Source organism: Haliotis rufescens, unplaced genomic scaffold (genome assembly GCF_023055435.1).
Source record: "Haliotis rufescens isolate VD_foot unplaced genomic scaffold, xgHalRufe1.0.p SCAF_17, whole genome shotgun sequence".
Taxonomy (NCBI): domain Eukaryota; kingdom Metazoa; phylum Mollusca; class Gastropoda; order Lepetellida; family Haliotidae; genus Haliotis; species Haliotis rufescens.
Genome location: NW_025963857.1, coordinates 10,223,465 through 10,239,135, shown reverse-complemented (window position 1 = coordinate 10,239,135; position 15,671 = coordinate 10,223,465). Strand labels below are relative to the sequence as shown.

The window sequence follows — 15,671 nt, the reverse complement described above, 5'->3', positions numbered from 1 at the left end:
TCAGATATCTTTATGGTCTTTCATACAATCATATTAACCTTTCATAGCCAGCATGCATCGAGAACAGCACAATAGTTACAAATATTTGGTTGGAAAAGGGTTGAGTTAAGGAAACAGGCAATGGATGACGTGAGACACTTTTTCTTATTCCGTATGTCAGGTTCCGGAATGTGTTTTTGTTACATTCACCGGAAGTAAATAAATACGTGAAACAGTAAGGCATTTAAATGAATCCAACTCACGACATACACACCTACGATTGACCAGTATGACCGATATATAATCTTTTTAAATTTTAAAACTAATATCTTTGAAAATCCCTTGGATTTTCAGTCATTAGGTATTAGTCCTAACGATTCTGTAATTTGAAGTATTTTCCGGATTTTAACCGAATAATCACTACTTCCGGTACGGGAATTCTTGATTCCCATTTCTGACATTAAACATTACCATGACTCGTGATATATCAAACCCTGCTCCCCTTTTCACACAATGTCTTTAAGTAACTATCAGTGTGAGTTTTGTCAATGAAAAAAGGTAATTACAAACCCCGTAAAGCATGACATGGTATTTTGCACACCTCCCCAATGTTCAAGTTTCGGGCAGTGTGAAAAAGACGTTTCCCAGTTCCTTACACACGATCACACGTCAACTGTCTTCATGAACGAAGTGTTCGTGGATTTGGGTGTTCACACGACATGTTACCCCAAGAAGGAAACAGCATGACTGGCGGTAAGAAAATGATACTGAGACGCATATTGTGTAAAAGGTGTTTAGGAATGACGTTATCCATAATCACTGTTGATTGTGATTGAGGTTTATCACGTAATGTGAAAATGTGAAAATGACACCGATTGTGTTGTCTACACTGGCCTTACTTACAGCCGCCGAATGACCTTCAGTAGTACACATAGCGTTAGTAAGAGTGTCAATGTGCCTGTCATACAGCGAATGTTATTTATATTTCAGTATTAAATGTGTTTAAAACTTTTTAGAACTTTATATAGACCTGTCTACCCCATGGTAGTTTTTGGTCAAATGAGTAAATGAAAAGTCTGGGATTGAGTTCAATATTAGTAGGGTATCTGACATGTGAAACACACACTTCACTGATGTCACTCTCTCTGTAATCAGCATGACTAGATTCTACTTATTGTGGTACAGCTTTAGTATCACTGATGTTAACAATGGTTAGTGAATGGAAAGATAGGAGAGGTGTATAGATATGTAACTCAAATTTATCTATTATTACTAAAACATTGCTTATCTGCAAGCATTATAAGCCTTTGTCCAAATACAACATGATAAATGGCACGGCTCCATGGGTAAGATCGCTGGCATTGTGTGCTGGCAATTAAGTGCCTCACTCTGGCAGTGTGAGTTTAAATTCCAACCCAAAAAAGTATGAGAATCTGTACTTTACTTAGAAAGTGTTATCCCAAATATAACATTTGTTACATGTTTAATTAAGAATACTTTAGAAATACAGAAGTTCATTGACATTGAAGCTGTTACTTTGCTTGGTTAGAGTGGAAGCTTTTTCTAAGGTAAATTATGCAATGTCTATGCAAATATTATTTGTTGTGGATAGCATGTAGAGATGCTTAGTGTACTTTCCATTGTTTTGCAGTGTGGACGTATGTTATGATGATGATGTTTAGTTATCATCTCTTCAATCATGTCAGTGACGGGTTGATTTTACTGCTGGCCACTTAAAATTATGAAAGGCTTGCTGAACAGAAAGTAGATAGCCTGTCTTGTTAGTCGAAATTTCACCCCTTCTCTGTGTATAATTAAGTTTTTCAATTAGACACTGCTCGTAAATCATGTAATTTCGATGAGAAAATATTTAGTGAGGATGAGGTCATGTGAATGGTTAACTAAAAGATCATCTCGGTAGAATGACACAACTAGTGGCCATTTTGTAATATTCTGTACAACAACATCTTTATTTGCTCATAAAATTGCAACGAAATGAGGCAAATGGAACACAAACTGCAGGAAATGAAGTTTTAGGGGTGAGGCGTTCTAAAAATGTTGCCGTGGCCTCCAACATTTTGTTTTGGGACAGACAGTTTGGAGAAGGGCCAGTTACAACAAAAACTCTATAATATGTTAATTGTTCAACATTATTTTCAGTTAAATTACCACTGATGTAAATAAGGATAATTAAATGCTATGTTACAAAATGTACCTGAGGTTAGTACAAAATAACACAGTTCCCCAATGTGCCTGCCATTGACCATGATGGACAGTTGGTTGAACGTCCTAGGTAACTCCTTGGACAATAGACCTGTGAAGATTCCGGGGTATAATAGGTCTTCAGCAACCCATACTTGCCATAAAAGACGACTATGCTTGTCGTAAAAGGCGACTAACGGGATCGGGTGTTCAGGCTTGCTGACTTGGTTGATACATGTCATCCATCCCAAATGCGTGGATCGATGCTCATGATATTAATCACTGGATTGTCTGGTCCAGACTCGATTATTTACAGACTGCCGTCATATAGCTGGAATATTGCTGAGTGCGATGTTGAACAACAAACCAACCAACCAACGCTGGACAATATGGACAATGGTATTATTAGTTTCTGACTCTAATAAGACAGTCTACCACAGATAGAAGACTAGCTATAGTTATGAGGTGAACATATGCAGACTAAACTGCTACCAGTACTAGAGAGATTGTGAAAGTTAATTGCCGTGTTGCTGACAGAGAACCTGGTGGACATCCTGACCTGTGGGAGATGTGGCAAGAAATATCCCCTCCACAACATTACAAACTTCATACAACACAAGCGACTGGACTGCCTTGACTCTGGTCCTCTCAAGGAAACACAACCTCAAGGTAAAGATACACTTTCATATGTTTCGGGTGACAAGTTTGACTAATACTATTTGCTGGCTGCTGGCTACCCACTAACAATGACTCCTGTTGCCTGGGTTGGCATAGGCATCATAAGGCAACTAAGGTTGGAGGCAACTAAGATCCATCTAGTGGTTCAACTCTTTGGCTTGCTTGCATGTCCCAGCCCCATGGATCCTGCTCATGTCTGCAGTCACTGATTTCCTGGTCTGCAGACATGAGCTGCTCGCTGACCTGGTTGATGCATGTCATCGTATCCCAATTGCGTGGAGCTATGCTCATGATGTCAATTACTGGATTGTCTGGTCCAGCTGATTATTTACAGACTGCCGTCATATAGATGGAATATTGCTTAGTTAAATAACCTACAACAAAGATTTGCCTGGTCAGTCCTGTAAGCTGACTTGTTATGGCAGGAATATTGCTTTCTGCATGGTTAAAGGATATTCCCTTTGTCACTGTTGAACCATTGTGACCATGCTTGATGCCATCTGGCCGTAGTGGCTGCCTACTGACCATGCTTACTGCCTACTGACCATGCTTACTGCCCACTCACAATACTGAACCCCTGCTGAACATGTCCACTACCAATTCGGTAACAGTAGAGCACGGATATAACAAACTACAAGGGACTGGAGAAATCAGTTTGTTATGAACGTTGTTCGTTATATACCTTACCGCTCGGAAACGTCCGCCATCTTGGATAAAATTAAACACAATACACCTAATTACAGCATTTACTTGTATTTGCAGTCATCACTTCATAGCATTCAAATAATAACATTTCATAACATTCATTTAATCATATTAAATTCTGAACATTTTTAGAATATTGTTTATCAAATATGTATTTAGCATTTTGCGATTTACATATTGGGAAATGTGGAGTCTGTGGTTTCGCTGTGATTGTATTGATTCGCTTCTGATTGTATATAAGCCAATTGTCAGTGACACTTGACACTGAGTGAGATTTCTCAGTTCGCCATACACGTCTCTAATTAGTGGTATTTGTGCTTGTTGGGGATCAGATATCAGTTCGCTATATATGTTAGTTCGCTGTAAAGAGTTCGTTATGTACGTAAATTCTATATGATAATATATAGGAGATAAATCAGGAATTTTGTAACAGTTCATTGTATCCGTTCGTTCGCTCTACCCGTGTTCATTATCTCCATGTTCTACTGTCCTAAACATACTGGATGCCTTTTGAATATGTCCACTACTAATCATGCTAATACAGTTGGTAAGACACTGGATGTCTTCTGATCTGCTGCCTTTGAAATCTATCGCTAACATTGATTCCTCCCTGACTGCTAACCACTGTTTACTGCTGACCATTGAAATCTATCGCTAACATTGATTCCTCCCTGACCGCTAACCACTGTTTACTGCTGACCATTGAAATCTATCGCTAACATTGATTCCTCCCTGACCGCTAACTACTGTTTACTGCTGCAGGTACTAAAACCACCAGCCACCACTCCGCATGTGACCAGCAGCGGGAGTATGGGTCATGGGAGATCACGCAAATTGGTAACAATACCTTGAATTAATACTGTTCATTGTCACATTTGTCTCCTACACTAACAGCCAGTGGGTCTGGAGTTGGTCTATGATATTGCTGGAATATTGCTAAAAGCAGCGTAAAACCAAACTCACTCACTCACTCACTCACTCACTCACTCACTCACTCACTCACTCACTCACTCACTCACTCACTCACTCACTCACTCACTCACTGTTGCATGCTGCTGTAATCACAACACATGTGCAATAGACACATTATGTACAGGAATCTGGTCATGAATAGTTTCGCTTTTTCAATTACTGGAATGAAGTTACTAAATTTTGAATTTCATAATTTCTAATCGACTTGTCACTTAGGAAAACTTGGCCAACAAGATGAAAACATGCATGATTTTGAAAAATGCAATATATATACTGAACCGCAAAAAAACATCACCATGAATAGATATATGAGAAACCTTATTTGTCCAAACACTGTAAACATACTTTGAGACATATTAAATGGATGAAACTTGGAAAAACTGATCATCAAGGTTGAAATTAAAGTGTCAAATGTTCTTAAAGTGAGACATAACACTAGTCTCTGAGAACATGGCATCGTAAGTCAGTATCTCTTGTGTCCGCCATGTGCATTGATGACTGCCGTGCAACGTCGATACATGGAATGGATGAGGCGGTTGATGAAGGCTATAGGCACTTGAGCCCACATTCTGAGGAACGCCTGACGCAGTTCAGCTGCAGTTGTCGGCCTTGGTCGGACATCATTCAGCCGTCTTTGAATCTTGTGCCACAGGTGCTCAATGGGATTTAAATCAGGACTGAGGGCAGACCACTGCATGGTTCTGATGCCATTCTGCTGGAGGAAGTCTCTTGTTGCTCTCGCAGTGTGGGCACAGGCATTATCATGCTGAAACTCATGCTTGCAGCGACGTGCCAAATGAGGTGGGGCGTGTGGTCTCAAAACTTGATCAATCTACCGAGCTGCTGTGACGCCATCCAATTAATGTTCCCCACGGCATCGCCAGACTCTCTCTCTCCCATCTGCTGTTGAGATACAATAACAGCTCTCGTCTGAGAAGAGGACTCTTCTCCCCAGCTGGTGGCACCAATCCTGGTGCTGTGTTGCCCACTGAAGATGGTCCCGGCGATGACGTGGTGTCAGAATGGGTCCTCGGTGTGGGCTGTGACAGTGGAGGTGTCTGCTCGTCAATTGTTGACGCACGGTGTCAGCACTATTGTGTTGCTGGTGTGTCCCCATGGTCTGTCGAGCAGTTTCCACAGCAGTAACAAAACGATCTTAAAGATGCTGTTGCACAATCTGACGATCCTGACGTCGGGTGGTGACCCTTGGTCTTCCAGTACGTGGTCGGTCATCTGTAGTGTTGGTGGTCTGATAGCGTTGCTGGAGCCTGTGTATGGTCCTTACGTGGACTTGAAATGCATTGGCTACTTGCCAGGCGGTTTGTCCAGCTTGCAATCGTCCAAGGACTGGGTGTCGCTGATTTCTTGTCAATCTTGGCATGTGGTTGCAATTCAATAACGAATGAATGTTATCCGACCTGTGTGGATTTTTATGGGGCAAGTAATGGGGGAACGCATGTGTATTTCAATTTGCACGGAACTCACGTGCATCGGGTTACCATGGCCGTTGCCATGATGCATTTGGGCCCTCAGTTTTATTGTCATCTGCTTTTTTTTTTTATCATCAAATTTCATTTTTCCGGACAAGGTAATGTTAAATTTTAGAAACTTTGACAAAAATTACCCAGATATTTAAATGACAACTTTTCATGAATGTTACTTGGGATGACATTTCTTTTGTGGTTCAGTATAATATTTTTGAGACATATTGTATTTATTAGTACTTCAAATCGTAGTATTCCGGTAATGCCTCACACCTCTAGAATGAGTGAGTGAGTATGGTTTTACGAGGCTTTTAGCAATATCACAGCGGGTAAATGAAGACTTTAACAACTAGGCCCAGAGTGCCTGCCCTCTAGAAAGTGGAGACGATACAATCTAGGCAACACCAGCAGAGGTGTAACAATTCTCACCAGCATTCTGTGCAATGCGATACTCTGCCATCATGACATGACGAATTGTATTAAATTAATTATTAAATATTTTCGGCTGGAATGTGCAAGTAATTTTGCCATCAGTTTGCACAAATCTACTAAATATGTTTTGGTTGGGCTTCTACTCATTGCCTGTGGTGATGTAATAATTCCTATCATGTATCATGCCTTGAATTGTAGCATGACCTTACTTCCCAGATATGTAAAGCACCCATGAAGATCCAGGTTAGAATAGGAACTCGGCAACCCATGCTTGTTGTAAGAGACGACTAATGGGATCAAGTGGTCGGGCTCGCTGACTTGGTTGATGAATGTCATCGTATCCCATATGCATGGATCGATGCTCATGATGTCAATCACTGGATTGTCTGGTCCAGACTTGATTATTTACACACTGCCATCATAAACAACAATCAAACAAAAACAAAAAGATATGTAAAGTATCTCGACAAGGAGTATTGTTACAGCTCTTGTCACCTGCTAATTAAGTTTAATAGCTGTCTACCCCTATAAACATGATAAATTTGAGACATTTGTATCAAGATGAATTTATTAGAAAATGTTTTGCTGCAAACTTCTGTGAGGACCCCTTCCACTAAGTGATCTTATCCCTACGACTGTCACAAGTCTATGGTAAAGTTTGGAAGCTATGATTGCCTTAGCGCTAAGATCGCCTTGTGGAATGGGGATCGGGCTTTGTAACAGTAAGATGAGATGGGCAGCCCCTTAACTAGTATTGCAGTAAAGATTGTTGGATAGTGTCTTTCTTGTTTTGGATTGTTTGTTTATTGGTTTGTTGTTTAACACTGCACTCGGCGATATTCCATCTATACGACGGCGGTCTGTAAATAATTGAGTCTGGACCAGACAATCCAGTGATTGAGATCATTAGCATCGATCCACTCAATTGGGATACGATGATATGCATCAACCAAGTCAGCGAGCCTAGCCACCTGATCCCGTTAGTTGCGTCTTGTTTTGGATTGATTAAGAGCAACCTCATTAAAATCAGATCTTAGTTCTCGCTACCGCTAAACAAAGATCTGAGGACATCCCATTAGGGGTCACGTCAGAACGACCTTTCATCTGACCAATTAGAGCGTCCCTTGCTAGATCATGAAAGTGAAAGTCGGAATGTGATTTCCAATCATGCGGCCTCAAAAACGTTAAAACGGGGTATTCTGAACAATAGTTACGGGCTTAACAACTGAATCTTTACAATCTAGACCATATATTAGCCACTTAGAAGGTTCTTTTGTTCAGGTTTTAAATTTTTAAGCGAGAATTTGTCAAAATATGTTTCGAAGTGTAGTCGCCAATTTTAAATTAGTGCCGTAAAGCACGAGAACGCTGCCTTCTGATTGGCTAATGTTGATTTCTTGTTATTATTTCCATTGGTCGGTCAGAGTTTGTGAAAGGTCGGTCTGACGTGACCAGTAATGGGATGTCCTCAGATCTTTGTTTAGCGGCAGCAAGAACTAAGATCTGATTTTAATGAGATTGGATTAAGAGTGACCTTATGGTGTCATGAACCTGACATATAACACTGCCATCTTCATACTCAGGTCCAAACGAAACTGTGTTGTCCTGCTACTCCTGCTCCCAGGACTTCGTGACGGCCTGGGGTCTGCTGAACCACGTGCAGGTCTCCCACAATCTCAACATCTTCATCAAGCGAGGCACAGACGGGAAGGATGCGGGACATGATGACGACCTGTCTGAAGATGAAGATAAAGAAAACATGAAGGAGGAGACGACAATGGTGGAGATCAACCAGGGGACGGGAAGGGTGACGACAAACGTGTCGCGGAACTGTACAGAGCTGGCGGCAGCAGGGGGCACCACCATCTGTTGTAACAGCAAGGAATGCTGTGTGACCATCATACCCGGCACACATGAGCGGCCGAAAAAATGCTGCAGCGCTGTTGTCCCGAAGAAGCGGAAGCGGCACATGGAGGAGCACATGAGTGGTGAAGGCGAGAGGGAGCTGATGGAGGGGCAGGACATGATGGACGAACAGGAGGACCTGGATAAGGACTGTGATGATGAGAATGAGTCGGACAACGGTGATGATGGGGATGAGGGGGACGACAATGGGAGCAGAGATGCTATTTATATCGACTTCCGACCTCGGGAGAGCGGGAATGGGAAGCCATCAGATGAGAACGGGGATGTGCAGACTGACAGTGATCAGCCGTGGGGGACCGTTGAGGTTCGGCAGGGCAGGGCCCAGGATGACGATGAGGGTCCCACTCAGTGTTCCTCGGAGAGCCGTGATACTTGCTCCGACAGAGGTCCGATCATCATGCAGCCCGGGATGACCTTCTCCATCCCAGTGTCCTACTCCCACAATGCATCCTCCAGCCCCAACATCAGATCAGCTGCAGCAGCAGCAGCCGATCCCACCAGGACCAATCCCATGGTTACATACAGCCTCCCCAAGCAGACGATGTTCTCGGTTGGAACGTCGCGAGTGATGACAATTAGTTCCAACACTGCGCCCTTTGTCATGGGGCCCCGCAACGTGACCCAGATCCTCCGCCTCCAGACAGGGGATGCTGGAGATGCTGAGTGTTCCCGGGGGGCACCTGCTGGAGATGAAGAGGAGTCTCGGTTGATGATTGACATTGACAGCGGGCAGGATGACGAAGGCATGGACAACGAGGATGATGGGTCGCCAGAAAAGGGTAGCGGCAAGAAACGGCGCTACCCGACATCACGGCCGTTCAAATGTGACCAGTGTGAGCATGCTTTCAATCAGAGGATTCATTTGAAGAAGCATATGAGTAAACATACAGGTTAGTAAACACTTGAGAAAACACCAGCCTTTTCATGCAAGTAAACAAGCATATTTGTTCACACATGAGTTAATGATTCTGTTCACACTTGGGTAAATAATTGTCTGTTCACACCAGAGTAAATAATTTTGTCTGTTCACACTTGAACTAACATACACATCTGTTCACACTTGAGTGAACAAACATGCCTGTTCACACATGAGTAAACATCTCAGATCAGATCATCTAGATGCATGGGTATACCTACATTGCTTGAGCAGATTCCGAACAGTATGTGAATTGTAGTTCTGATCATACCTTTTCTCTCAGGTACATGTGTTATATTTATGAAATACCTTGTGCTTAGGTTATGATCATGAACAGTCAGTCCCCTATGTCCTCTGTTGAATATGTTGTTACGGAAGTGTTTGACTGATGTTCCTGTGATGTACCTGTGACAGGTGTAAAGCCGTACAAGTGTCAGCAGTGTGACTACTCCACCGTGGAGCGCAGCCATCTCAAGGTCCATATTAGGATCCATACAGGTGAGTGACCTCAAGGTCCATATCAGGATCCATACAGGTGAGTGACATCAAGATCCATACATGTGCGTGACCTACAGGTCCATATCAGGATCCATACAGGTGAGTGACCTCAAGGTCCATATCAGGATCCATACAGGTGAGTGACATCAGGATCAATACAGGCGAGTGACCTACAGGTCAATATCAGGATCCATACAGGTGAGTGACCTTCAAGGTCCATATCAGGATCCATACAGGTGATTGACCTCAAGGTCCATATCAGGATCCATACAGGTGAGTGACCTCAAGGTCCATATCAGGATCCATACAGGTGAGTGACATCAAGATCCATACAGGTGCGTGACCTACAGGTCCATATCAGGATCCATACAGGTGAGTGACCTCAAGGTCCATATCAGGATCCATACAGGTGAGTGACCTCAAGGTCCATATCAGGATCCATACAGGTGAGTGACATCAGGATCAATACAGGCGAGTGACCTACAGGTCAATATCAGGATCCATACAGGTGAGTGACCTCAAGGTCCATATCAGGATCCATACAGGTGAGTGACATCAAGATCCACACAGGTGCGTGACCTACAGGTCCATATCAGGATCCATACAGGTGAGTGACCTCAAGGTCCATATCAGGATCCATACAGGTGAGTGACATCAGGATCAATACAGGCGAGTGACCTACAGGTCAATATCAGGATCCATACAGGTGAGTGACCTCAAGGTCCATATCAGGATCCATACAGGTGATTGACCTCAAGGTCCATATCAGGATCCACACAGGTGAGTGACCTCAAGGTCCATATCAGGATCCATACAGGTGAGTGACCTCAAGGCCCATATCAGGATCCATACAGGTGATTGACCTCAAGGTCCATATCAGGATCCATACATGTGATTGACCTCAAGATCCATATCAGAACCTATATACAGGTGAGTGACCTCAAGATCCATATCAGAACCTATATACAGGTGAGTGACCTCAAGATCCATATCAGAACCTATATACAGGTGAGTGACCTCAAGGTCCATATCAGAATCTATATACAGGTGAGTAACCTCAAGATCCATATCAGAATCTATATACAGGTGAGTGACCTCAAGATCCATATCAGAACCTATATACAGGTGAGTGACCTCAAGATCCATATCAGAACCTATATACAGGTGAGTAACCTCAAGATCCATATCAGAACCTATATACAGGTGAGTGACCTCAAGGTCCATATCAGAATCTATATACAGGTGAGTGACCTCAAGATCCATATCAGAATCTATATACAGGTGAGTGACCTCAAGATCCATATCAGAACCTATATACAGGTGTGTGACCTCAAGGTCCATATCAGAATCTATATACAGGTGAGTGACCTCAAAATCCGTATCAAGATCCATGTAAGTGACCTCAAGGTCCATATTGGTGAGTGATCTCCAGGTTCTTAACAGGATCTATACAACTAAGTCACCTGACCTCGAGATTCCTGGTCAGAATTGGTCCACAGCAGCCTATGCTGGTCGTAAGAGGCCACCTCGATGAGGTGGTCTAGCAAGGAAAATTGGTTAAGGTGTTAGGGGTTGTGGCTCATGATATCAATCACTGGATTGTCTGGTCCAGACTCGATGATTTACAGACCGTGATCATGTAGCTGGAATATTGCTGAGTGGTGCTTTTAACAACAAACAAAACATGCAGGTAAGTCACATCCCATCAGGAAACAAATAACAGGTGGGTAAAATTGAGTTCTTTGGTATCATTCTAAATGATACATAATGTACTGGTAATAATTTGGTATATATTTTTGAATAATGTAAATGGATTGAATATTACATCATATTTTACTCACTGGGTAGAATAGGTCTTCAGCAACCCATGCTTGCCGTAAAAGGTGACTATGCTTGTCGTAAAAGGCGACTAACGGGATTGGGTGGTCAGGCTCGCTGACTTGGTTGATGCATGTCATCGATCCCAATTGCGTGGATCGATGCTCATGATATTAATCACTGGATTGTCTGGTCCAGACTCGATTGTTTACAGACCGCCGTCATATAGCTGGAACATTGCTGAGTGCGACGTTAAACAACAAACCAACCAACCAACCAACCACTAACGGTTAAGGACATTTTCAATCAATCGCTACATGAGAGCTGGGTGACTGATCAATCCCTGAATACGTCTGATCACCTGCTAATGTGAGGACTAATGTATACTTATTTGAACAGGCCTTCTTAGAACATGAATACATGACTCTTTCTTTGTGGATAGCAACTTCTTTTATTCATTCAGAGCTACTTCTGTCTCCTTCATCATTCACCTGATGAAGGGGTGGTCAGGTAGCCTAGTGGTCAAAGTGTTCGCTCATCAAGCCCCGATTTGATTCCCGACATGGGTACAATGTGTGAAGCCCATTTCTGGTGTCCCCCGCCGTGATATTGCTGGAATATTGCTAAAAGCAGCGTAAAACTCACCTGATGAAGGAACAAGAAGTCGCTCTGAAACGTTGTACAAAGAATAAAATAAGTTGCTTTCCATAGAAAAAGTGTGATGCATTCATGTTCTCCCAAATTCTAAATGCCTCGCAAATACTTCCTAGAACAGGTATATTCCCAGTTACTCTCTTGTCCTCTCCAGGTGAGAAGCCCTTCAAGTGTACATTCTGCGAGTATGCCACGGCCCAGAACAGCACGCTCAAGATTCACCTCAAGAGACATCATGGCGGTAAAATGTTTGAGTGTCAAGCTTGTAGAAAGAAATTTACACAGAGAAATCTGCTTCAAAGTCATCAAGAGGAGCATCGCAGGACGCCTGGTGTCGGTGAACCAATGCTGCAGGCTCTTACTGGACATGCAAATCAGCTCCCGCTTCCAGTTCAGATAGCCAATCAGAATACAGTATCTACAAGTGCTTTCCCGAGTTCATTGACCTCCACACAGACAGTTGAGGATGCTGATGGCAATCAGAGGGATGCAGATGAACGGCCAGAACAAAGTGAAGCAACTGTGACATAATCAGTTCGACCTAGTCTTCACACACATAGTGGATTGTGTCTAAAATACACTGATCGGCTTGCCATGGACTAGACTTACACCAGCAGTGTGTTTTTCAAAGGAAAGAACAACTAAAACTGCTGATAATACAATTTTACTCCAAGTGACACATGTTATCTAACACAACAATGACACAAGTGACAACTATAACACAACAATGACACAAGTGACCTAACACAACAATGACACAAGTGACCTGACACAGCAGTATTAGTAACCTAACATGACACTATTAACCTAACACAACGAAACTATTGACATTACACAACAATGACACAAGTGACCTGACACATCACAAGTGACCTATCACAACAATGACACAAGTGACCTAACACAACAACAACACAAGTGACCTTACACAACGACTCTATTGACCTAACACAATGACACTATTGAACTTACACAACAATGACACAAGTGACCTAACAATGACACAAGTGACCTAACACAACAACACATGTGACCTAACAATGACACAAGTGACCTAACACAACAACGACACAAGTGATAAAGAGAAGCACAATGATGACACAAATGACTTACATGTACAACAATGATGTTCAAATGAAAGGCGTATTATGTATTATGTAAACAACGGATGATGCTGATATTTGGTTCCTGATATTGGAGAATCTCTGACTGACAAGAAGGATTCATTGTGCTGAACCCTAGTGTGACTAAGCACTCTATTACTTGCCGTTAAAGGCAACCTGGAGGTCAGGCTGGTGTGTGATCGTGTGTCATCGTACCCCGATAAGGTGAAATGTTGCTTTGAGTATCAACTGGTTTGTCTGTCGAGACTCAAGTACTGCAGGCAATTGTGGGATATAGGTGAACCTTGTTAATCTGAATGGTACCGTTTCATGGGAAATAGTCCAGATTATCCCGTTTCAGAATTAACGAATAAAGGGTACACATATTCCATGATATACACACCAAAAAAGATTATTGGAATAATGGATGTCTAGTCTAACAAGGGTCACTGTAGCTGGAATATTGCAGTCACTCGGTCACAGTGTAAGTCCAAGTGGGGTGTTTCTGTGAAGCTGCGGTATGGTCACGCAGTGGGCTAGCACTATTAATCTGGCACTAGTCCTGACTTGTGGATACAGACACACGCACAGACGGACAGACACACCACAGACACACACACAGACACACACACACAGACACACACTAACCTTGAACCCGATATTACACCTCATTTTCCCTCACAAACACATAGCTCACCTACTTAGATAGGTTACCATTGTATTGTTTCTCTGTAGCATGTAGGTAAGGACTTTATTTATAGGTTGAAACAAGGAACTAAATAATCCATGAAACCAGGAGTGTTTCAAGATCAGCCAGTTAAACAAGTTTATTTCCCATGTTGCATGATATTTGCATGTATGACAGATTAATTGTTCAAATGTAATGTGTAAACATTTACTGTGCAATTTCATTCTTAACATGGGTGAGAAGAAACATACTTAAAAAAAAGATTCACCATATCTTAGCAACAAGCAGAATATTTTTGCTTACCTGCCGATAGCTGAATTTGCAATATATCCACGTTTAGTATGGTCATATCTCTACATAGTTATACTTAGTTACTGAATCTTGCTTGCCCAACATTCAGCGAGAGTATTACCCTGCTTGCATGTTATATAGTACTCAAAAGAAGTTAAGGACCACTTGATTCTTTCATATTACTACAGTTAATCTGGCATGCCATGATGTAGTAACTGTAGTAATATGAAAGAATCAGGTGATCCTTAACTTCTTTTGAGTAGTATACAATGGTTCACAGTGCCGATTCCAGTTTGGACACGCATTAGAGGATGACCATTCATATTCTGTGGGATGGGGATGGGATTTGTTTGGTTGAACTATTTAAATTATCTGTTCCCCCTAATGGTGAAGATCCGGGGTAAAATAGGTCTTGCATGGATCGATGCTCATGATGTCAATCATTGGATTGTCTGGTCCAGACTTGATTATTTACAGAACGCCTTCATATAGCCAGAATATTGCTGAGTGCGGCACTAAACAACAAACAAACAAATTCCTGGGTGTCAGGACAAGAAATTGTTTTTGTTCTCCCTTGTAAAACAGGTCTTGTTCTGTTTGATACATATGTAATGCCTACTAACATCTCCACACGTTGTATCTATCACATGCTTGTTACATATCATAGACTTGATCCTTTATATTTAACATCTGAAGTGTTTGCCTTACATTTGCCTGACATTCAAGGTCATGGTCTCTGCTTTTGAGAGAAGCATCTGGAAAGGCCAGTACTGTACATACGATAGACTTTTTTCCCTCCGTTTTTTTTATACAACAGGATGGGACTCCATTGTTAAAGATTCTTGCAACATTAAATTCTGTTTGAGGTCAAGGTCGTTACAGATTGCAATATGAGACCTGTGAACTTATTTTAATTTCACTTCTGATTCCGTGACATTTTTCAATCCGTGATTCATACCATCAACATGTCGTAATGACAAAGGTCAAGGTCACTCCCTCATCAGAAGGTCAGATTATTATAGGAAAAAAATCGGTATCTTTTGGAGGCTTTATATTTGTTACACCTTGGACAGTCAACCAAGGTCAAGGTCGATGTACGCATTGTAGGTGTCAAGAATGTGTTCAACATTAATATAAGAGCATATTTATCATTGTGTTCAGTGTGGCATGTTATTGATGAAAGCACTGTATACAGTATCACTATTTTGGCTATCAGACTACAGTTTTGCATGTTCAGTTTCATGCTCACAAGAAAGAAGTTTGTACGAAATACTTTTATGTTTAGGACCAGTCATGCACATCATGTAACAAAAATGGCTTGTGTT

The 15,671-nt window shown here is 42.0% G+C and overlaps 1 protein-coding gene across 2 annotated transcripts; it reads left to right on the top strand.

The window, feature by feature from the left end:
* The first annotated feature begins 402 nt into the window (after positions 1-402).
* LOC124116488 (asparagine-rich zinc finger protein AZF1-like) lies at positions 403-14,499 on the top strand. 2 transcript variants are annotated; one of them, XM_048397532.1, is made up of 6 exons: positions 403-732; positions 2,719-2,850; positions 4,327-4,401; positions 8,036-9,268; positions 9,709-9,792; positions 12,419-14,499. In XM_048397532.1, the coding sequence occupies exons 1-6, from the start codon at positions 699-701 to the stop codon at positions 12,793-12,795; spliced, it is 1,935 nt and encodes a 644-aa protein (XP_048253489.1). In that variant the 5' UTR covers positions 403-698; the 3' UTR covers positions 12,796-14,499. The 2 variants fall into 2 exon arrangements, with proteins under 2 accessions (XP_048253489.1, XP_048253490.1); XM_048397533.1 differs by lacking the exon at positions 4,327-4,401.
* Positions 14,500-15,671: the final 1,172 nt, after the last annotated feature.